Source organism: Coregonus clupeaformis, chromosome 25 (genome assembly GCF_020615455.1).
Source record: "Coregonus clupeaformis isolate EN_2021a chromosome 25, ASM2061545v1, whole genome shotgun sequence".
Classification (NCBI taxonomy): Eukaryota; Metazoa; Chordata; class Actinopteri; order Salmoniformes; family Salmonidae; genus Coregonus; species Coregonus clupeaformis.
Genome location: NC_059216.1, coordinates 9822431 through 9846671, shown reverse-complemented (window position 1 = coordinate 9846671; position 24241 = coordinate 9822431). Strand labels below are relative to the sequence as shown.

At 45.2% G+C, this 24241-nt stretch overlaps 1 protein-coding gene across 2 annotated transcripts in view; it reads left to right on the top strand.

The window, feature by feature from the left end:
• LOC121539250 (ryanodine receptor 3) overlaps window positions 1-24241 on the top strand; it is a 144213-nt gene that overhangs the window by 104932 nt on the left and 15040 nt on the right. For both annotated transcript variants that reach the window (XM_041847602.2, XM_041847601.2), the window contains 40 exons: window positions 113-216; window positions 385-520; window positions 2734-2920; window positions 3091-3199; window positions 3550-3670; window positions 4633-4802; window positions 5637-5857; window positions 6024-6114; window positions 6817-6957; window positions 7531-7694; window positions 7964-8042; window positions 8317-8406; window positions 8565-8711; window positions 9103-9165; window positions 9279-9354; window positions 9471-9594; window positions 9687-9802; window positions 9920-9987; window positions 10093-10214; window positions 10520-10569; window positions 10665-10725; window positions 11630-11868; window positions 12005-12086; window positions 12183-12313; window positions 14218-14559; window positions 14803-15043; window positions 15227-15314; window positions 15435-15527; window positions 16306-16476; window positions 16642-16701; window positions 16819-16953; window positions 17175-17287; window positions 18908-19004; window positions 20789-20898; window positions 21140-21191; window positions 21303-21359; window positions 21465-21564; window positions 21989-22068; window positions 22155-22231; window positions 22341-22414. In XM_041847602.2, the coding sequence (XP_041703536.2) occupies window positions 113-216; window positions 385-520; window positions 2734-2920; window positions 3091-3199; window positions 3550-3670; window positions 4633-4802; window positions 5637-5857; window positions 6024-6114; window positions 6817-6957; window positions 7531-7694; window positions 7964-8042; window positions 8317-8406; window positions 8565-8711; window positions 9103-9165; window positions 9279-9354; window positions 9471-9594; window positions 9687-9802; window positions 9920-9987; window positions 10093-10214; window positions 10520-10569; window positions 10665-10725; window positions 11630-11868; window positions 12005-12086; window positions 12183-12313; window positions 14218-14559; window positions 14803-15043; window positions 15227-15314; window positions 15435-15527; window positions 16306-16476; window positions 16642-16701; window positions 16819-16953; window positions 17175-17287; window positions 18908-19004; window positions 20789-20898; window positions 21140-21191; window positions 21303-21359; window positions 21465-21564; window positions 21989-22068; window positions 22155-22231; window positions 22341-22414 (4782 nt within the window). The remainder of the gene's footprint in view (window positions 1-112; window positions 217-384; window positions 521-2733; window positions 2921-3090; window positions 3200-3549; window positions 3671-4632; window positions 4803-5636; window positions 5858-6023; window positions 6115-6816; window positions 6958-7530; window positions 7695-7963; window positions 8043-8316; window positions 8407-8564; window positions 8712-9102; window positions 9166-9278; window positions 9355-9470; window positions 9595-9686; window positions 9803-9919; window positions 9988-10092; window positions 10215-10519; window positions 10570-10664; window positions 10726-11629; window positions 11869-12004; window positions 12087-12182; window positions 12314-14217; window positions 14560-14802; window positions 15044-15226; window positions 15315-15434; window positions 15528-16305; window positions 16477-16641; window positions 16702-16818; window positions 16954-17174; window positions 17288-18907; window positions 19005-20788; window positions 20899-21139; window positions 21192-21302; window positions 21360-21464; window positions 21565-21988; window positions 22069-22154; window positions 22232-22340; window positions 22415-24241) is intronic.

Here is a 24241-nt window from a genome sequence, read left to right as displayed (position 1 = left end):
CATCTCAATTAGAAGTACCTCTGACTTAGTGGAATGGAGAATCATTCTCTGAACACCAGACTTGTTGTAAATACCTGTGAGAAAGTAACAACTTTAATTGGATCCTATGTAGCATCCCCAGCCATGAGGGGCTCCACTCCTCTAGACGTGGCTGCCTCTTCTGTGATGGACAACAACGGCCTGGCCTTGGCCCTGGAGGAGCCCGACCTGGATAAGGTAGGTGATGCTGTCTCTATTGGATGTGTGTGAGTTGGTGTGTGTGCATTAGAATTGGTGTTTTGTGTCTATGTGTTTCAGAGTATCCTCAGTCCATGTGTCTGTTACTAAGCTTGTCTTGGTTGTGTCCTGGTTGTGTCCTGGTTGTGTCCTGGTTGTGTGTTGCAGGTGGTGACGTACCTAGCAGGCTGTGGGCTCCAGAGCTGTCCCATGCTGCTGGACAAAGGTTACCCTGACATCGGCTGGAACCCCATTGAGGGCGAGCGCTACCTCTCCTTCCTGCGCTTCGCTGTCTTTGTCAATGGTAGGTGGGGCACTGTACTGTAATGACAGTCAGCAGCTACTGTACTGAACCTTGGTCTCTGTAGGGTAAAGTGGAGGATGCGGCTTGGTACTGTACTGTACTGTACTGTACTGTACTGTGCCTTCCATACCAGGGGTGGGCAGGGTTAGAGATGGCCTGTCTGTGTGGATCCTGCAGGGCAGGCTAGACTGCCTGAGGGGGTTAGCTGATAGGAGCTACAGCCTCAGCACCAGTAGAGCTCAGTGGAGGAACACGCTCTCACTAAAGAGATTGAATATTGGAAACTGCTCCTGGATGAAAGAGCAGGGCAGCCATTCATTTGCTTCCTGGCAGTGATGGACCAAGAAAAGTAGCAATACATTGGCAAGCTCTCACCTCCGAGGTGTTTGGGAGCCCGAGGGAGTATTTTGTTCATGTCCGTTGTTGATGTGTGTGTGAACTGTGTACAATATTTGTGTGTGTTTTTCCACCGCCAATGCATTTTGTGTGCATCTTGTGTCGATATCTGAGTTGATGTCTATGTGCTAATGCAGTTTATTTCTGATGAAGTCGGAAGTTTACATACACCTTAGCCAAATACATTTAAACTCAGTTTTTCACAATTCCTGACATGTAATCCTTGTAAAGATTCCCTGTCTTAGGTCAGTTAGGATCACCACTTTATTTTAAGAATGTGAAATGTCAGAATAATTGTAGAGAGTGATTTATTTCAGCATTTATTTATTTCATCACATTCCCAGTGCGTCAGAAGTTTACATACACTCAATTAGTATTTGGTAGCATTGCCTTTAAATTGTTTAAATTGGGTCAAACGTTTCTGGTAGCCTTCCACAAGCTTCCCACAATAAGTTGGGTGAATTTTGGCCCATTCCTCCTGACAGAGCTGGTGTAACTGAGTCAGGTTTGTAAGCCTCCTTGCTCGCACACGCTTTTTCAGTTCTGCCCACAGATTTTCTATAGGATTGAGGTCAGGGCTTTGTGATGGCCACTCCAATACCTTGACTTTGTTGTCCTTAAGCCATTTTGCCACAACTTTGGAAGTATGCTTGGGGTCATTGTCCATTTGGAAGACCCATTTGCGACCAAGCTTTAACTTCCTGACTGATGTCTTGAGATGTTGCTTCAATATATCCACAACATTTTCCTTCCTCCTGATGCCATCTATTTTGTGAAGTGCACCAGTCCCTCCTGCAGCAAAGCACCACCACAGCATGATGCTGCCACCCCCGTGCTTCACGGTTGGGATGGTGTTCTTCGGCTTGCAAGCCACCCCCTTTTTCCTCCAAACATAACAATGGTCATTATGGCCAAACAGTTCTATTTTTGTTTAATCAGACCAGAGCACATTTCTCCAAAAAGTTGTCCCCATGTGCAGTTGCAAACCGTAGTCTGTCTTTTTTATGGTGGTTTTGGAGCAGTGGCTTCTTCCTTGCTGAGCGTCCTTTCAGGTTATGTCGATAAAGGACTCGTTTTACTGTGGATATAGATACTTTTGTACCTGTTTCCTTCAGCATCTTCACAAGGTCCTTTGCTGTTGTTCTGGGATTGATTTGCACTTTTCACACGAAAGTACGTTCATCTCTAGGAGACAGAACGCGTCTCCTTCCTGAGCGGTATGACGGCTGCGTGGTCCCGTGGTGTTTATTTTTTGTACAGATGAACGTGGTACCTTCAGCCATTTGGAAATTGCTCCCAAGGATTAACCAGACTTGTGGAGGTCTACAATTTTTTTTCTGAGGTCTTGGCTGATTTCTTTTGATTTTCCCATGATGTCAAGCAAAGAGGCACTGAGTTTGAAGGTAGGCCTTGAAATACATCCACAGGTACACCTCCAATTGACTCAAATGATGTCAATCAGCCTATCAGAAGCTTCTAAAGCCATTACATCATTTTTTTGAATTTTACAAGCTGTTTAAAGGCACAATCAACTTTGTGTATGTAAACTTCCGACCCACTGGAATTGTGATACAGTGAATTATAAGTGAAATAATCTGTCTGTAAACAATTGTTGGAAAAATGACTTGTGTCATGCACAAAGTAGATGTCCTAACCGACTTGCCAAAACTATAGTTTGTTAACAAGACATTTGTGGAGTGGTTGAAAAACAAGTTTTAATGACTCCAACCTAAGTGTATGTAAACTTCCGACTTCAACTGTATATGTTTTGTTAACCTGGCGAGTGTGTGTGTAACAAATGCATGTGTGTGTTCCAGGTGAGAGTGTGGAGGAGAACTCTAGTGTGGTGGTGAAGCTACTGATCAGGCGTCCAGAGTGTTTTGGCCCGGCCCTGAGAGGAGAGGGGGGTAACGGGCTGCTGGCAGCCATGAAAGAGGCCATCAAGATCTCAGATAACCCTGCTTTGGACCTGCCCTCCTCCGCCCAGGGGGTCAGCTCTGACGCGTAAGATACATACTGTACCAGCCATAAATATAGAGCAAGAGCTAACGGCATAGAACTAATAGTACATACCAAGGTAAACCCTGTAAGATCATCATGAGTTAGTTCAGATGGCAAGGTAAGACCCAGAAGACCTTCTCACGTTCCCTTCTCACTGTGTTTGTTGTGGGCAGGTCTGCTGAGGATGATGAGGAGGAAGAGGTGGTGCATATGGGCAATGCCATCATGTCCTTCTACTCTGCCCTCATCGACCTACTGGGACGCTGTGCTCCAGAGATGCATGTGAGTTTAGCTGATGGTCCCACTCCCATCACAGATCATATGGCCCTGTGTAGCTCAGTTGGTAGAGCATGGTGCTTGCAAGTCCAGGGTTGTGGGTTCGATTCCCACGGGGGGCCAGTATGAAAATGTATGCACTCACTAAGTGTAAGTCGCTCTGGATAAGAGCGTCTGCTAAATGACTAAAATGTAAATGTAATATGTACTCTAACCTACTCTGAGAGGTACAGTTTATTATATGAGACATCTCAGCATCTGTTCTCTCTGGATAAGTAAAGATTGAATGAATGTATGTTTTCCACCAGTGAGACTTCAATAGGACTAATGACCTTCTCTTCCTCCTCGTCCTTCAGTTGATCAACAAGGGTAAAGGGGAGGCCCTGCGTATCCGTGCCATCCTGCGCTCCCTAGTGCCCACTGAAGACCTGGTGGGCATCATCAGCATACCCCTCAAAATGCCTGTCGTCCACAAAGGTAGAGGAGTTCCCACTTCAGCTCTTATATCACACAGCACCCACAACAGCAACACGCAACAGCACACACAACAGCAACATAGCAACGCAACACACAACATGCAATAAGATCCCAAATCACTCAACCATCATGGCTGATCTAATGGCGTGCACACTTTACTCTCTGAAGTCTAAAAACGACAAAAAGTTATCTAAATAATGAATTGGTTGAGGTATAAATTATGAAGTATGAAACTCAATCGCTGAAATGGAGGTGCCGTGCTGTTGATCCTGCTCACAATTAATGTGTTTTTAATCAGCCAAGGCTTTCTACCTCCCACGGCTCTCCTCTCATCATCTTCCTCTCATTTCTGTTGCCGGGTGTTTTTCTCTATTGATTGCTCTGCACAAGCATGGCATCGCTCGGATCTTAAAACGCTGCTAACTAGCGCTGCCACACAACGAGCGCTGTCGGCCGGCCAACAACTGAATCACTCAGCCGTGCCTCCCTCCCCAGAAACCCTCTCACAACTGCACTGCTGCTAATGAATACACATGAGTTGTCTGGACTTGCATGCCTTTCTTAATCAGAAGAGACTTGCTATAATGTATGGGTAGCTCTCCCTGTTTGAATACTGCAAGAAAAACATATTTACACAAGTCATATTTACACAGAGACCCACCACCTCTTCTTATTTTGTATTCCTCTGTGTATCTCATTATTTTTTATATCCTCTTTCTTTGTCTATCTTTCCCTTTCTTTTATTTTCTTTCTTTCTTTCTCCCTCTCCCTCTCCCTCTCCCTCTCCCCCCCTCTCTCTCTCTCTCTCTCTCTCTCTCTCTCTCTCTCTCTCTCTCTCTCTCTCTCTCTCTCTCTCTCTCTCTCTCTCTCTCTCTCTCTCTCTCTCTCTCTCTCTCTCTCTCTCTCTCTCTCTCTCTCTCTCTCTCTCTCTCTCTCTCTCTCTCTCTCTCTCTTCCTCTTAGACGGCACTGTGACAGAGCCTGATATGGCAGCCAGTTTCTGCCCGGACCATAAGGCCCCCATGGTGCTGTTCCTGGACCGGGTCTATGGTATCGAGGACCAAAGCTTCCTACTTCAGCTGTTGGATGTGGGCTTCCTGCCCGACCTGCAAGCCTCTGCTTCTCTGGACACGGTGGGTGGTGAGCTCACCCTCAGCTGAGAAGTGGGAGATGTGGAAGACCACAAATTAGGCTAAGGCATCAATTTGTTTGTTTTGCCATCTAGTTCATTGTTTATCAGACAGGTGGGTTGAGGTATTCAAGGATGTGGGAGTTGAGTGGAGTGGAGGCTGTGTATTAAAGGCTTGTGTATGTGAGAGGGAGTTTAAAGCGTGTCTATTTAAAGCTGAGTGTCTAACAAGTGGAGTCGGTTTAGTGGAGTGGAGTGTGTTAGTGGAGGTTGACCCTGGTGATTCCCTGCTATTAATGATGCCCCTTGATAAGGGCTGGAATATCCATGGCTCTGCTTGTTTTGGATCTCTCTGAGGCAACCCTCCACCCCAGCCCCAGCCCCAGCCCCAGTGTTAATGTGACAACGGCTAAGAATAGCCCCTGGGCCACCAGCTGCCCTGCTCCTATACAGACACACAGAACTTTGATCCACACTGGGAAGCGCTGAGGATCACGCAGCCACGCAATCCAGCAGTTATTAAATAAATTTCCCATGTAACACGATGCAAGGCTCTCCATTCCAGGCCTTTAATAAGAGAGTAGTACTCTGTAGATACGACTAGCCCTGGCCTGGGAGGACCCAGTGCTTTGCCCCCCTGTTTTAGTTCTTCATCAGCAATTTCCTAAGGACAAATGTGCAGATTCAGCTCCTCACTAGGCTTCTATTTAGAGTAGCCTATCTTTGAGCACAACTAATGATAGTGATTGTGGAACAGTTGAAGTTGTGCCTGGGTTGTGAGAACTGCTGTGTGACACTGTGCTGTGTTGACCTCTCCCCTTTGACCCCTCCCCTGTAGGAGGTACTCAGCACCACAGAGACAGCTCTGGCCATGAACAGGTACATCGGCTCTGCCATGCTGCCCCTGCTCACCCGCTGTGCTCCCCACTTCGCTGCCACAGAGCACTACGCCGCGCTCATCGACTCCACGCTGCACACCATCTACAGGCTGTCCAAGGGCCGCTCTCTCACCAAGGCCCAGAGAGACGCTATTGAGGAATGTCTGCTGGCCGTCTGCAAGTAAGGAGTTCCACTATGTACATTAGCACCCCTTAAGGAAGCAATAAGCAAAATGTGTGGCCATTGAAACACTTAAGCTAAACGGATACAGTATTATCCTGGGTCATGATGTCGTGTCTCTCTGATCTCCTGTTCCCTCCCTGGTCTGGCCCTCCTCTGTCTGCAGGTACCTGCGTCCCTCCATGCTGCAGCAGCTCCTGCGACGCCTTGTCTTTGACGTGCCCTTGCTGACGGAGTACTGCAAGATGCCTCTCAGGGTATGTCTCCTCTCTTTCCCTCTCCCTCTCTCTTTCTCTTCCTCTGCCCTTCTGCTCTCTCCTTCTCTCCTTCGCTCTCCTTCTCTCTCGCTCTCTCTCTCTCTCTTTCTCTCTTTGTCTGCCCGTCTACTGCTCTCTCTCTCTGCTCTCAACAGGCTATGGTTCAGAGGTATGAGGGCCTGCATGGTTACGCTCTGCTGCCTGCTGTCAATAGCTCTCTATCCTGCTGGGCGGTACACACACTGTTTATCAAGCATACAGCCTCTGTATCTTACTCTGCCTCACTCTGACTCTCACTGCTATTAATGATGCTGTTCCCAGCGTTAAGCAGATGTTGGCAGTTGTGCTGTTTTTAATACAACAGCCGAGCACCAGGGAGCAGAGAGCAGCCTGGAAGAATTTGATTGCCTGTGGAAGACTGAACACAGTTGATTATGCCTCCACTGACAGAAGGCTCTCATTGTCTGTTTTTACACTGAGCTAGTGAGAATGAATATCCCATGACCTATCATCAGCTGTAGATCCTATTTGAGATGTTTGGCTCGGTGCCAGTGTGTTGTTGTCTTTCAGTACACCAGTAAAGGGGTTACCTACGTGTCTGTTTTCTATTCCTTCAGTGTAGCCCACAGCAGAGTGTACATACATCCTCTCACTCAGTCTAATGGACTCTCCTTTGACCCTTTGTGTCCTCCCCCTCCACAGCTCCTGACCAACCACTACGAGCAAAGCTGGAAGTACTACTGTCTGCCGTCAGGCTGGGGCAGCTACGGCATGGCCTCAGACGAGGAGCTGCTCCTCACAAAGAAGATCTTCTGGGGCGTCTTGGATTCTCTGTCACAGAGGGTACGATGAAGTCACCTCTAACACAGCACCTAGACCCAGGAGAATGGCAGGGCTCCAACAGGCTCCTAGTTAAGGCTTCAAAGGCTGATAATGAGCCAATCAAACCAGAGCTGCACTGAGCTTTGATCAGGAAGTGCTGACCATGTTGATACATGTTCAGGCCAATAAGTCATAACCTTTAGTAATCTGGTACAAGCACTAGAAACTCCTCTTTAGTGTCCTATTGAATTATCTCTCTACGAATGCCTCATTGCCTTTTTGTGCTGTTGAATATGACCATTGATTTCATGGTTTATCTTGTATGGTCTCTTTTTGAAGTACGGAAAATGTTTGGACCCAGCACATCTTAGAGTGCACACATGAAAGTGAAGATGGTGACAGAAAGGCCAGGCTGAGAACATCAATATTTGAACAGCCATCATCGATCTCAGCCTCTGCTCTCTGTAACTGCATTAAGCATCTCTCTTAACCTCTAGCCATTCCTGCAGTCTCTAGTCGATAGATTAGCCTTACTGAGACCTCAGTGGAGGTTCCTCTGATAGTCCACTAATCAGAGTGTGTTTCACATTGCAGAAGTATGACGCAGATCTCTTTAAGATGGCCATGCCCTGTTTGAGTGCCATATCTGGGGCCTTACCACCTGACTACATAGACGCCACCATCAGCACCACCCTGGAGAAGCCTGTGTCTGTGGACGCTCAGGGCAACTTCGACCCCAAACCCATCAGCACAGCCAAGTGAGTGGCCATCAGAGGTTATGGCGTGTATGGCGTGACTGTCTGCTCAAATTAAGGACACTTTAAATGAAGTGATCCCACTCTGACTTTATATGTAATAACTTGTTATAGGTGCCATGTAGAAAGTATGCACATAATTGATTTGATATAATGTGCAGTGTTTTTAAATACTTTATGACTGCGTTTACATATGCTTTATCCCAGCATGCATCATTCTGGATGGCTCAGATTTATACCTGTAGTGAGTAATGGTTACTTTCTCTTTACAGCATATCTATTCCAGAGAAACTGGAACACATTGCCAACAAATATGCTGAGCATTCCCATGACAAATGGTCAGCAGAGAAGGTAGGCCAACGATGAGCTCCTCTGCCAGGGAAATGTGTATTAGATGCTGCAAAATTATACCTGGAACCAATTGATTATAACAGGGAATAAAGATTAAGAATCTACTGCTTTTGCACTGTATTTTATAAAGCCTTACCACTATCCTCTTGGAAGAAACAATAGGAGGCTGGTTTCAGGGTTGATCACTCTATCCTATTTGTTTTTATTTGGGTTGAAAAACTAGCTGGTAATTTATCAGCTCTGTAGAAGGCTCATACTTGTCTGTTCTCTCCAGGTGATGTTGGGATGGAAGTACGGGGACTGTATAGATGAGAAGGCCAAGACTCACCCTCTGCTCAGGACCTACAAAGGCCTGACAGAGAAGGTACAGTGTAGCACAACATTACACAATATGGAATTGGTACACTAAAGGACGAGCTCAATAGGTAGACCTCATGATTAAGTTGTCAATGTGATGATTAGTAAGTTTCTAACTGATTATATATCTTGCTAACTCTTGGTGTGTGTCTGTGTGGTCCTCAGGAGAAGGAGATCTACAGGTGGCCGGTGAGGGAGACTCTAAAGAGCATGCTGGCTATGGGCTGGAACATCGACAGGACCAAGGATGGAGAGACCATGTCCCTACGGGAGAGTGAGAAGATGCGCAAGATCTCCCAGTCCTCCTCTCATGTACTCAGTTTAATAGCCTACTCCTCCTAGTACTTTACACTCTTAGAAAAAAAGGTGCTATCTAAAACCTGAAAGGGTTCTTCGGCAGTCCCCATAGGAGAACCTTTTGAAGAACCCTTTTTGGTTCCAGGTAGAACCCTTTTGGTTCCAGGTAGAACCATTTTGGGTTCCATGTAAAACCCTTTCCACAGATGGTTCTACATGGAAGCCAAAAGGGTTTTACCTGGAACCAAAAAGGGTTCTACCAGGAACCAAAAAGGGTTCTCCTATGGGGACAGCCAAAGAACCCTTTTGGAACCCTTTTTTCTAAGAGTGTATATACCAGGACTGCTGAGTCATCTGTTCAATGTTTGTTTTTATTACTGCATTTTTTCTTGTTGACTCTTGGCAGGCTAACGGTTTCAACCCGAGTCCAATAGACACCATCAATGTGGTTCTGTCTAGAGAGTTACAGGTGAGTGAACCCCACAGCTGTTATTTTGTAACAGTAAATAACTGGTTTGTTTATGACTAGGCTGTGAATATGTTATTTAATTAACAGGTGTTCTCTTTACTCTTTGGATCAAGGGCATGGTAGAGGTTGTGGCTGAGAATTATCACAACATCTGGGCTAAGAAGAAAAAGAATGACCTTGGAATTAGAGGTGGTTCTATAATACTCTTCACTCCCTGTGAGATGGAGGAGCCAGATGAATGTAGTCAGAGTAAATGTGAGATGTATTGGTTCTGATTGTTTCAGTGTTGTTGTTTGTGGTTCTAGGTGGGGCAACTCACCCTCTGCTGGTGCCCTATGACACCCTGACTGCCAAAGAGAAGGCCCGGGACAAAGAGAAGGCCCAGGACCTGTTCCGCTTCCTACAGATCAATGGCTACGCCATCACCAGGTCAGTGTGTGAACTTCAGTGTTTGTAAAGACGTTGATTTGTATTGTCTTGACAGAATGACACTTCATCTGTCCCTTCTCCCTGTGTTGTAGAGGTCTGAAGGACATGGAGCAGGACTCTTCCTCCATGGAGAAGAGGTTTGCCTACAAGTTCCTCAAGAAGCTCCTCAAGTATGTGAACTCAGCCCAGGAGTTCATCGCCCACCTTGGTAAGAGCCTGGTGACATTCATATCGTTGATCTTTGAATGCTCCTCTACCTTTTCTGTTATTGACAATGCTGCCTTATTGACCTGCTCTTTATTGACCTTTGACCTTGTCATTTCAGAGGCCATGGCTACCAGTGGGAAGACAGACAAGTCGCCTCATGAGCAAGAAATCAAGTTTTTTGCCAAAGTGAGAATATTGTGAATCTGTGTGAAACAAATGAACATTTTAAGTACAGTACATGAGATTACACAAAGATTGTCATACATCTCCTAAATTGTATTTTTTCTTCAGGTCCTCCTCCCTCTGATAGACCAGTACTTCAAGAACCACTGTCTCTACTTCCTTTCTTCTCCCAGTAAGAACCTGAGCAGCAGCGGCTACGCCTCTAATAAGGAGAAGGAGATGGTCACCAGGTCGGTACAATAACATCTCACTACTCTGCAGTTCCACTTTCTCACTGTCTGTGAATGCTACTTACTTACTCTTCTCCGTATACTCCTTTCATCTTGTCATCTTTTCCTCCTTTTACCCTTTGACCTCCCTGATTCTTTCTTTCTTTCTTTCTTTCTTTCTTTCTTTCTTTCTTTCTTTCTTTCTTTCTTTCTTTCTTTCTTTCTTTCTTTCTTTCTTTCTTTCTTTCTTTCTTTCTTTCTTTCTTTCTTTCTTTCTTTCTTTCTTTCTTTCTTTCTTTCTTTCTTTCTCTCTTTCACTTTTCAAGCCTGTTCTGTAAACTGGCAGCTCTTGTCAGACACAGGATTTCCCTATTTGGTAAGAAGCTGATTCTCTGCTCTCTTTGTTGCTGTGAATAGATGGATTACTATTAGTGTGTGATATGCTAATCACTGTACTGTGTTCTCTTGTAGGGAATGACTCCACCACCATGGTGAGCGTTCTCCACATCCTGGCCCACACGCTCGACACCAGGTGGGTGGAACTCAGTCCTGTAGTCCTATGCCACAATAAATGTCCCCAGAGTTTGAAATTAAATCAAAGGTTTGAAAGAGGTCCGTCACGTAGCAATTTTACAGTACATGTCATTGGAAAAGAGGCAACCTAATATCTAGCCTATATAACATTACATTACGTAGGCCGACAGATATGTTGTTCTACACCATGTTCATAATCACCAGTTTTTGTTATTCATATCATTTTGGAATCATTGACATTAAGAGAAACAACTCCTGCTGGCATTTAGATAAGCACACTCCTCATGCATACATACACAGCAGGTACTGTAGCTAGCTCCGGGCTCCTAGTGTCCTTTAGAAACGATGTGTTGTTTGAGGCACCAGTTCTCACAAATGAGGTTAAATTAGCAATGCATTAAACATGATGTTGATGCTGAGGATGTAGCTACTGTACTGTACTTGCCCATAGGCTTTGTCTTTCAGCTCCCTCCCTTTGGGAGATTCATCACGGCTTCAAAAAGCATTAAAAGTCACAAAATAATGTATTAAACCGTTTTCGGGGTGTAATATTTCTGCACATCCCTACACTGACAGTCTCACCTTGAATCTAAATATTTACATAATTTACTGTATAAATCATGCACTGTAAATATTCAAGGTCAGATAGAAGCTTATATCTCAGTCACATGACAGGACTAGAATCCCTTGCGAGCTCTCTGTAGTATAGCCGGCTCTCCTCTATGGAAATGATGCTGTCCTTTGGGAACTCTTCTATCATATGACAATTATTATTCTAATCAAATACGATAATTGTATTATCCCACATGGGGACATTGTTTGGTTATTGTGTGCATAAACGGCAACAATGACAGACTACATACTCCATCATTTTTAACCCCTTCCTCCCTCTCCTCCGACAGGACGGTGATGAAGTCTGGCTCAGAGCTGGTGAAGGCGGGGTTAAGGACGTTCTTTGAGAACGCGGCGGAGGACCTGGAGAAGACCCTTGAGAACCTGAAGCTGGGGAAGTTCACCCACTCCCGCTCACAGATGAAGGGCGTGTCCCAGAACATCAACTACACCACGGTGGCCCTGCTACCCATCCTCACTGCCCTGTTTGAACACATCACCCAGCACCACTTTGGAGTGGACCTGCTCTGTGAGTGACCACAGCCAGACCTACAGATCTAGGAGATATAATATGAGGAGTGGCGAGAGTGTGCTTTATATTCATGTCATATCACTGATGCTGTGTATAGGAATGTAATCACCATGCCTTTTCTACTGTTTTTCAGTGGATGATGTCCAAGTGTCCTGCTATCGTATCCTGACCAGCCTCTATGCGCTCGGGACTGGGAAAAACATCTATGTGGAAAGGTACTATTATTTAGATATTGCTAGGAGACTGATATCACAGATAGTACATGGCTGTGATCTGTGTGTCTGTTTCTTGCCTCTCCCTGTCCCCTCCAGGCAGCTGCCGGCCCTGGGGGAGTGTCTGGCCACCCTGGCAGGCGCCATGCCTGTGGCCTTCCTGGAGCCCGTGCTCAACAAACACAACCCCTGCTCTGTGTTCAACACCAAGACCGCCAGGGAACGCGCCAGTGAGTTGCACACACTTATATATATATACAGTGGGGAAAAAAAGTATTTAGTCAGCCACCAATTGTGCAAGTTCTCCCACTTAAAAAGATGAGAGAGGCCTGTAATTTTCATCATAGGTACACGTCAACTATGACAGACAAATTGAGAAAAAAAATTCCAGAAAATCCCATTGTAGGATTTTTAATGAATTTATTTGCAAATTATGGTGGAAAATAAGTATTTGGTCACCTACAAACAAGCAAGATTTCTGGCTCTCACAGACCTGTAACTTCTTCTTTAAGAGGCTCCTCTGTCCTCCACTCGTTACCTGTATTAATGGCACCTGTTTGAACTTGTTATCAGTATAAAAGACACCTGTCCACAACCTCAAACAGTCACACTCCAAATTTCACAATGGCCAAGACCAAAGAGCTGTCAAAGGACACCAGAAACTAAATTGTAGACCTGCACCAGGCTGGGAAGACTGAATCTGCAATAGGTAAGCAGCTTGGTTTGAAGAAATCAACTGTGGGAGCAATTATTAGGAAATGGAAGACATACAAGACCACTGATAATCTCCCTCGATCTGGGGCTCCACGCAAGATCTCACCCCTTGGGGTCAAAATGATCACAAGAACGGTGAGCAAAAATCCCAGAACCACACGGGGGGGACCTAGTGAATGACCTGCAGAGAGCTGGGACCAAAGTAACAAAGCCAACCATCAGTAACACACTACGCCGCCAGGGACTCAAATCCTGCAATGCGAGACGTGTCCCCCTGCTTAAGCCAGTACATGTCCAGGCCCGTCTGAAGTGCATTTGGATGATCCAGAAGAGGATTGGGAGAATGTCATATGGTCAGATGAAACCAAAATATAACTTTTTGGTAAAAACTCAACTCGTCATGTTTGGAGGACAAAGAATGCTGAGTTGCATCCAAAGAACACCATACCTACTGTGAAGCATGGGGTTGGAAACATCATGCTTTGGGGCTGTTTTTCTGCAAAGGGACCAGGACGACTGATCCGTGTAAAGGAAAGAATGAATGGGGCCATGTATCGTGAGATTTTGAGTGAAACCCTCCTTCCATCAGCAAGGGCATTGAAGATGAAACGTGGCTGGGTCTTTCAGCATGACAATGATCCCAAACACACCGCCCGGGCAACGAAGGAGTGGCTTCGTAAGAAGCATTTCAAGGTCCTGGAGTGGCCTAGCCAGTCTCCAGATCTCAACCCCATAGAAAATCTTTGGAGGGAGTTGAAAGTCTGTGTTGCCCAGCGACAGCCCCAAAACATCACTGCTCTAGAGGAGATCTGCATGGAGGAATGGGCCAAAATACCAGCAACGGTGTGTGAAAACCTTGTGAAGACTTACAGAAAACGTTTGACCTGTGTCATTGCCAACAAACGGTATATAACAAAGTATTGAGAAACTTTTGTTATTGACCAAATACTTATTTTCCACCATCATATGCCAATAAATTCATAAAAAATCCTACAATGTGATTTTCTGGAAAAAAAAATCTCATTTTGTCTGTCATAGTTGACGTGTACCTATGATGAAAATTACAGGCCTCTCTCATCTTTTTAAGTGGGAGAACTTGCACAATTGGTGGCTGACTAAATACTTTTTTTCCCCACTGTATATATTTTTTTAAAAGTCATTTAGCAGACGCTCTTATCCAGAGCGACTTATAGGAGCAATTAGGGTTAAGTGCCTTGCTCAAGGGCACATCGACAGTTTTCACCTAGTCGGCTCGGGGATTAGAACCAGCGACCTTTCGGTTACTGGCACAACGCTCTTAACCACTAAGCTACCTGTCGCCCCCTGATATATGATACTGTTGTACATTTTACACCATGATACACTATTTAATGGTTATTTACCTATGTATGTAAAATAGCGCTCATCATATTCTGTGTAGTCCTGGGCATGCCAGATGCGGTGGAGGAGATGTGTCCGGAGATGCCTCATCTAGACGTCCTGATGAAGGACATCAACGACATGTCTGAGTCTGGGGCGCGCTACACAGAGATGCCTCACGTCATTGAGGTGGTGCTGCCCATGCTGTGTAACTACCTGTCCTGCTGGTGGGAGAAGGGCCCAGAGAACCAGCCGTCTCCACACAGCGGGGGAAGTGTTGGGGGCAGTGTGTTCTCCACCACCGTCACCTCAGAACACCTCAGCCTCATCCTGGGAAACATCCTGAAGATCCTCAACAGCAACCTGGGCATCGACGAGGCCTCCTGGATGAAGAGGATTGCAGGTTAGCGGGGTTGCATTACTCTGTGGGAGTGTACAGTAGTCTGTCACAGTGGATGGGAGCTTTAGGAAATGTACTGGTTTTGAGGGTAAAACTGTCTCCATATTTGCATACAGTACTGATCAGATGAACCCGAATGAAAAGGGATTGTCTTTTGCATTCCTAGCAAGATGGTGTTGTTTTATTTTTAATTTCTAATAAAAACAACTAACAATGTGTTTGTCACTATGACTGCTGTGTGTGCAGTGTACGCCCAGCCCATCATCAGTAAGGCCAGGGCTGTTCTGTTGAAGAGTCACTTCCTGCCTACGCTGGAGAAGCTGAAGAAGAAGACAGTGAAGGTGGTGACGGAGGAGGAGCTACTGAAGGCTGACAGTAAGGGAGATACCCAGGAAGCTGAGCTGCTCATCCTGGATGAGTTCGCTGTGCTCTGCAGAGACCTCTACGCCTTCTACCCAATGCTCATCCGCTATGTAGACAACAACAGGTGAGCCCGCTGAAACCTGGGTAAGGGAGTTGTTTACAGTGGCATGATGAGGGTGTGTTTTACTTTTATCGTAGGACCTATTGTAGTGAAGGAATGTACTAGTTTGGTGGCAAGGCTTTGGAGCAGAGGATATTATATTGATACAGTCTTTGTTTCATCTCTTCTCTCTCCTTTCTCCTGCAGGTCCAGGTGGCTGAAAGAACCAGACGCTGACTCCAATGAACTCTTCAGAATGGTGGCTGAGATCTTCATCCTCTGGTGCAAATCACATGTACGATTTCTCCTTATAAACAATGGACAAACTAACAGTTACAATGGAGAGGACGCTCAGATTGAGAAATAAACAAAGCAGAGATGTCTTCTTCATACATTGTTATTACTCTTTCCTCAGAACTTCAAAAGGGAAGAGCAGAACTTTGTGGTTCAGAATGAAATCAACAACCTGTCATTCCTGACTGGTGACAGCAAGATCAAGATGTCAAAGGTAGCGTTTATTATTTTGTGCCTGCTTACTGAGACAGTCAAAACAGTACTACATATTCCCCTTATTTCCAGTGCTGGAGAGCTCTACTGTTCACATCCTAACCCTGCTAACCTCAGTCCAACCTCCCACTGCTCTCTGTCAGCACGCTCTCCAGCTGAGCCTTGTTACTGGGCTCCCTTTCTCTCTCACTGCTCCAGTACTGCAGCAACCCTAACACTCATATCCCCCATGGCCAAACAGCACAACAAATATTCCCTCCACAAACAGCAGTCATGTCATCACCTCAGGGACAGGGAATAGATTTGTTGATTGTTTGTTTATTTATCCTGTCTGCTTTTACACTCCGTTCACTGGGATAGAGCAAACTGTGGGCTAATGCTGCTTTCAGGCTATAGCTCAATTTGAAATGCTTCATGGGCACAGATTTTCAGCCTCTGCAGATTTTGCTGGTGATGAAAAAACGCCTTGGTTCCCTCTGCTACCCACAGGCTTAATTCAGCATGTGGTGTGCTGTGTGCTGTTCTCCCACTGTTAAATAAGCTCCAGTGAAATACAGCACGTCAGGTCAAGGTAGCAATTTGAAAGTAAAGGTAGACATTTAGAAGTTGACTGCATTGGCTCTATATAACAAATGGTAGGACCCATCTAAAATATTATTACCATAGATAGATAAGACCAGACTGTGTCCCAAATCACTGCCTATTCCCTATAGTCCACTACTGTACATAGGGTGAGTGCCAGGTGAAGTTATTAATGTGTCATTCCGTCCTGGTATCAGTCAGGGGGTCAGGACCAGGAAAGGAAGCATAAGAGGAAGCGAGGAGAGTTCTACTCCATCCAGACCTCCCTGATCGTGGCTGCCTTGAAGAAGATGCTGCCCATCGGACTCAACATGTGCACCCCCGGGGACCAGGAGCTCATTTCCCTGGCCAAGACACGCTACCTCCTGGTGAGAGGGCCTGCCTAGCCCACACTGGTCTGGGGTCAGGCGTTACCGACCACATCATACCCAGCAGAGACCAGTATTCCATTTTTTTCGGTCATCAAGGGTGGTCAAGAACAGGGTACGATTAATTAATGGTATATCTAATTGTTTCCTCATGTTGCTCAACAGAAAGACACAGATGATGAAGTGAAGGAGCATTTGCGACAGAATCTGCACCTTCAAGAGAAGGTGAGCTAGAGAAAATCATGAACGACACTTATTGTCATTCATAAAACTACAACAGCAACTCCATATCAAACAGCAGTGATGTTTTCTAACCCCTACACTGCGCTAACCCACCCCCAGTCAGAGGACCCTGCAGTGCGGTGGCAGCTGAACCTGTATAAGGATGTGATGGTGAAGAACGAGGGGCCTCCAGACCCTGAGAGGACAGTGTTCCGGGTCCAGAGCATCTCCGCTGCAGTCTTCCATCTGGAGCAGGTCAGTGGCTGGCTGCACCACGCATCACCCCTACTGCCTTCAGTACATCCAGTTTTCTACGTCTTATATCTGTGCCCCATATCTCCATATCCTGGATCCTTTATGTCCTGTTTTTTTTTTTTACTCAACATGATATACTCATACTTGTGATCCAAACCATACTCCCTATATAATTTGATATATAACAAAGTACATGTTTTGTTTTCATTTATTCATTGTAGGTGGAGCAGCCGTTGAGGTCTAAGAAGTGTGTTTGGCAGAAGCTGCTGTCCAAGCAGAGAAAGCGTGCGGTGGTGGCCTGCTTCCGCATGGCTCCTCTCTACAACCTGCCCAGGTATCACACACCCATCTACATTTTGTATAGTCACATTCCTTTACAAACACATTCATTAGCTGACTGACACTACAAGTCAAATATTAGAATAGAATATCCCTGCTGCTGATGTCGGTACTGTGAGGCAGTAGGCTGTGTACAGTTTAGCATTTCCAAGCCAACCCTCTTTCTCTCTGCCTCATGAGTCTCACCCCTCTTTCCTGGGCTCTGACCCTGTATTTAATGTGAAGCTTCCCTCCCCCAATCTGTACGACAAATGACTCGCCTCCGCCTGTTATCACGGAATAGAAAAGGACACTGGCAATTTCATGCCCTGCTGCACTGTAACTCAATCACAGAGACCCAGGAGGAGAGACAGCAGGGAGAAAAACAATTAGGAGCCCAACCTGGGGGCGGCCATCTTTAATGTGTGCTCTGATGTCGCTCCTCGACACAAGATGACTCATTTCAACTAGTTATTGGTGTTCTTTTGGGAGTATGACATTGCATCACATCGTTGAGGAATGAGTAAGCATTAGCCTTCTGAGTCAGAGTAATGTTTTTGAAATAATGACATTTGATTAAATGTCTGTGTACTTTTCCCCTCAAACTGTTAGCTTGTGTTTCCACCACCTCTAAAACGATCACATACCCTTGTTTCAGTTGCTTACCACGCTTCTTACAGTATCTCTACTACTCTGTCTCTACTACAGATGTACTTTCTTAATGATATCACTCTTTTGTCTGCAGAGAATTTTCCTGCGCAGCACGAAATGCAAACATGTAGTGGATTCAAGGTTTAAAAAGGCTTCTAAAGTTTGTACATTTCACTTTAAAATGTCAGACTTGATTTGCCCTAATGAAAAATGTATCATCCCCTACAAAAATGTCCATTATAATCCACATAATAATTTACATTTCCTGTTGCTGCAGGATTATTGTCCTGCTGTGAGAAACTGGTCAAATGAAGATAGTACATCTGTACTTCACCCTCTCTCTGTTCTCTCCTGAATGACAATACTGTACCTCCCCTCAGGCACAAAAGTAATAATTACTTCCTGAACGCCTACCAACGCTATTGGCTCGAAAAAATGCATGAGAACACAGACTATGACAGTCTGCTCTCCATGTTAACGGTAATGTAATGTTCAGACAACGTTTGTGACCTCCTGTTCCTCCCCCCTCCTCCCAGCCATGGTTTGTACTATAACTATAACTCTCATACAGTGATCCAACTGGCATTCTGACTGGTACACCTCTAGGCCTGGGAGCTACACTCATCACAAAAATATTCACTCATTCATTCTGACAAAAAAGTATTTTTCTCCTAAATTCTAGGTTTCTGTACCGATGTCTCTGTAATTTATACCATATTTTAATCATCATAGTACACTATAGATGTTGCTAAAATAAATATGTCCTGTGATAATTGTTTACTGGTGCATACATGACAGGATTATGAAATTGGGGGTACAGTTCAATCTTCCAAGGTGTTTCTCCACGGTGACCAGTTGGATGTTCCAGTGCCATACTAACCAGTATTAACCATTCTTAACGTAATACCCCCCTCCTCTCCTCTCCTCTCCTCTCCCCCTGGCCCATCCTGCTAACCCTCCTAATCTCCCTCTGCCCCCCCCCCAGGCATCGCTCTATTAACCTCTTCCTCCTGGGCTATCAGAGAATATGGATAGAGACAGAGACGTACTCTTTTGAAGAGAAGCTAGTGCAGGACCTGGCAGTAAGTACTGTATCTGTCCTCACAGTGCCCAGCCGTCTCTGTGTTATTTGTGGGGCTAGCCTTTCCTCTCCGTCCTCACCTGGCCATGCCACAACATGAGCTCTTCGCCTGCACAATGCCTGCCAAACGCCGCAGGTGTTCCGCCAGTTATCCATGTTTTGCCCCTGGCTCCGTGTGGCTCTGTCCCTTGCTAACCGAAACGCCTACCCAGGCACGCATGACATTGCCCTGGATGTCAGTGCCAGGCTGCCAGCTATACAGTACTGTTACTGTACCATTGTCCGGTTCTAGAGCTGTCCCCCATTCCACAGGGGTAAGGCAGCATCCAACAACGATGCTATGGCTTACTGGTGAAATTTATGGAAGGTGTGGTGTCCTTCGTAAATTTTCTGTCGCAGCATGGACAGTATTGTGCCATATTCATGTCGTTTGAGGAATTAGTTGTAATGAAATATTTAAGGAAAACTGTCCCTGCAAGGGTTGCTTTCTTTACAACTTTGATTCTAGATGTCTCAGAAATTCTTCAAAAGCACAGTTCCGTCCTGTGTAAGCGTGAGAACCTGCTACATCTATCAAAACAGCAATGAAGACAATGGTTATAAACACTCTATAACACTTTATAAGCTATTGTAGACTTAAAATGCAGGGAAAGTGGTTACATCTTAAAAGAGTTGACCATGTGGAATAGTATCCCATCTACCACTTTTTTTGCACCATCCTTTCCTGGTGGCCTCTCTTCACTAGGAGAGTGTCTGTGACTGTCATAGGGATAAAGTGGTAGACTAGTATAGAGTATTATAGAGTATTATAGAGTATGGATCAGGCTCATGGAGAGTCATGCTTAACCTCCATCTTCCTCTCTTTATCTCTACTGAACACACACCTTGACACCTCTGACCTTGACACCTCTGACCTTGACACCTCTGACCTTGACACCACTGACCTTGACACCGCTAACCTTGACAGCGCTGATCTTGACACCTCTGACCTTGACATCGCTAACCTTGACACCGCTGACCTTGACACCTCTGACCTTGACACCTCTGACCTTGACACCACTGACCTTGACACCGCTAACCTTGACAGCGCTGACCTTGACACCTCTGACCTTGACACCGCTGACCTTGACACCTCTGACCTTGACACCTCTGACCTTGACACCACTGACCTTGACACCGCTAACCTTGACAGCGCTGACCTTGACACTGCTGCACCATCTAAATGTGCTGTGTGTATTTCCCTGTGTGTGTATGTCCCTGTGTGTGTGCCTGCATGGTCTGCTGATGTAGGAGTGGCGTGCCGTACCCGTAATGCTATCCTGTTGAGATACACTCAGTCTGTGTCTTTCCATGGGCCATGCTTCAGTGAGACAGGGTTTGACTGCACATTATGCATCTTTAATTTCAATGTGCTTCTGTTGATCAAGTACACCCTGTTGTCTCTAAGGTAAGTGATGCGCAGTAAGATAAGACTGCTTATAAAATGGCAGTGGTTACTGCATATGGATAATAACCATCCATATTTTTGTTTAGATACCTTGGCCTTGTGGTAATTGTTATTTCTAAAGTGTGTTGCAGTGTAATTTGAACAACTTTAACTTGCATTCTTAAAATATCACTAATTCAAAGTAGAGTACAGTGATTTAGAAGTACAATCTATAGGATGTGTATCAGCACATTTAGTCACTCTCAGAGGGTAAAGGGCACTGCTACTGTATACATGACAGGTGATTGGGTGTAAGGCTGTGGGGCGGTACTCTGATGTGTGACTGGGTGTTTGTGCAGAAGACCCAACTGAAGGTGGAGGAGGAGGAAGAGGAGGAGGCAGAGATGCAGCCAGACCCGCTTCATCAGCTCATCCTGCATTTCAGTCACAATGCGCTCACTGAGCGGAGGTAAACACACACACACACCTGGGCACCTGGCATCGTGCTGCTAGCTCCATCTGTGCTGTGTAATATTGCCGGTGTATCCCTTGGCTAATAAACTGGCGCATTCAACTAAATCACTGCATAATTTCTCCCCACGCAAGGAGAAGCGCTCGAGCACAAGTAATTGTGTCATATTTGATGCACCTGAGACACTTGTTTACTATGGAGTTATGCAAGATTTATTCACACATGTTTTTTCATTCAGTTCTTTGGATGAGGATCCTTTGTATATTGCATATGCAGACATGATGGCAAAGGTACAAAGCCTATATTAATTGTTTGCTGATTTGTTATTGGATACATGTCTTTAGTGTCCTGTAGAAGTCAACAGAGATCTGGCTAACAAAGCTCTGGCTTGTTTTCTTTAGAGTTGTGCAGAAGATGAAGAAGAGGAAGATGAAGAAGGAAAAGAGAAAACGTTTGAGGTGTTTTGGATCTCCCATCAGGGTATTAGATTTGACTAGTTTCAAATGGTTTTGTGAGGAGCTGTGTTTGTTTACATGGGGTTTGTTTGTTTGTCGACCTGCTAGGAAAAAGAGATGGAGAAACAGAAGACTCTGTACCAGCAGGCCAGGCTGCATGACAGAGGAGCTGCTGAGATGCTGTTACAGATGATCAGCGCCAGCAAAGGTATAGGGTGTTCTGGTGTTCAGAGATAGATGGGAGGGGTTGAGTGGAGCTGAAGGATGGGACTAAAAACAAACAAAAGATAACTATTGTAAAATATACTGTGTCCGTAAAATGTATGTAGGATGTATAAGCTGGAAGTAGAAGCCTAAGTGTTGTTGTCCATATATATGGAGGACTGGAAATTATGCATACAATTACATTGATGGAAAGCACAATCTATCTGCAATATTAAAGCTGATCTACCACCTAAAAAAAAACATATATATATATATATATATATATATATATATATATATATATATATATATATATATATATATATATAAATATATATATATATATAAATAAAGGACAGGGAAACACACACTTTCACAAAGACAAACACACACACACAAATAATGTGATCCCTGATTGTCCTCTTCAGGTTCACTTGGGCCCATGGTGACCTTTACTTTGAAGCTGGGCATCTCTATACTCAACGGGGGCAACATACTGGTTCAGCAGGTATATTAGAATATTCATGGACCCATATCAATCTGTTTAGTATGTACAGTGCAGCTCACATTTTATTGTGTATTTCCTTTTTGTAGAAAATGCTAGACTATCTGAAGGAAAAAAGAGATGCTGGCTTTTTCAAGAGTTTATCAGGACTCATGCAGTCTTGCAGGTAAAAGGATCTCACACACAAACACATTTTTGATGGTTTGACATTCAAACAAAGCAAAACCATACGTGTTGAAAACCATGTTGGGTCTCTTTCCTTCAAATTTCATTAGTGTCCTGGATTTGAATGCATTCGAAAGGCAAAACAAAGCAGAAGGTCTTGGGATGGTGACTGAGGAAGGATCAAGTAAGTGAGGAGAGAAAGACAAGGATAAATACTACACTACCTCAGACAGACATGCACTGTAACCTCTCTCCTGTCAACACTACCTCAGACAGACATGCACTGTAACCTCTCTCTCACCTGTCAACGCTACCTCAGACAGACATGCACTGTAACCTCTCTCTCCTGTCAACACAACCTCAGACAGACATGCACTGTAACCTCTCTCTCACCAGTCAACATTACCTCAGACAGACATGCACTGTAACCTCTCTCTCTCCTGTCAACACTACCTCAGACAGACATGCACTGTAACCTCTCCCTCCTGTCAACACTACCTCAGACAGACATGCACTGTAACCTCTCTCTCACCAGTCAACGCTACCTCAGACAGACATGCACTGTAACCTCTCTCTCCTGTCAACACTACCTCAGACAGACATGCACTGTAACCTCTCTCTCACCTGTCAACGCTACCTCAGACAGACACGCACTGTAACCTCTCTCTCCTGTCAACACTACCTCAGACAGACATGCACTGTAACCTCTCCCTCCTGTCAACGCTACCTCAGACAGACATGCACTGTAACCTCTCTCTCTCCTGTCAACACTACCTCAGACAGACATGCACTGTAACCTCTCCGTCCTGTCAACACTACCTCAGACAGACATGCACTGTAACCTCTCTCTCACCTGTCAACGCTACCTCAGACAGACATGCACTGTAACCTCTCTCTCACCTGTCAACGCTACCTCAGACAGACATGCACTGTAACCTCTCTCTCACCTGTCAACGCTACCTCAGACAGACATGCACTGTAACCTCTCCCTCCTGTCAACACTACCTCAGACAGACATGCACTGTAACCTCTCCCTCCTGTCAACGCTACCTCAGACAGACATGCACTGTAACCTCTCTCTCACCTGTCAACGCTACCTCAGACAGACATGCACTGTAACCTCTCCCTCCTGTCAACGCTACCTCAGACAGACATGCACTGTAACCTCTCTCTCTCCTGTCAACACTATCTCAGACAGACATGCACTGTAACCTCTCCGTCCTGTCAACACTACCTCAGACAGACATGCACTGTAACCTCTCTCTCACCTGTCAACGCTACCTCAGACAGACATGCACTGTAACCTCTCTCTCACCTGTCAACGCTACCTCAGACAGACATGCACTGTAACCTCTCCCTCCTGTCAACACTACCTCAGACAGACATGCACTGTAACCTCTCTCTCACCTGTCAACGCTACCTCAGACAGACATGCACTGTAACCTCTCTCTCACCTGTCAACGCTACCTCAGACAGACATGCACTGTAACCTCTCCCTCCTGTCAACACTACCTCAGACAGACATGCACTGTAACCTCTCCCTCCTGTCAACACTACCTCAGACAGACATGCACTGTAACCACTCTCTCACCTGTCAACACTACATCAGACAGACATATGCACTGTAACCTCTCTCTTTCCTGTCAACACACAGAAAGAAATGCATATCTTAGAAATGTTTAGTGTTCTCAGAAAGTAATTGTAGATTTGTTTGATTATAAGAACCATTTATTTTCTTACTTTTGAGTGTCAAATCCACTTGGTGCTGTTGCCGAATGCTGACCCATGATGCTCCATACAGATTTCTTAAGTGTCTAAAACCCTAAACAAGTATAAAAGATAAACATTAAGTAGGTAATAAATATAATTCTAAAGGCTCCATGTTGATTTCATCTGACCCCTCCCCCTTCCTCCCACCCAGCCACAGGGTCACAAGTCGCCTGTCTTCTGATCTCCAACCAATGAATGCTCATAGACAAAACCAGTCTAAAATTGCATTATTCCAGTAATG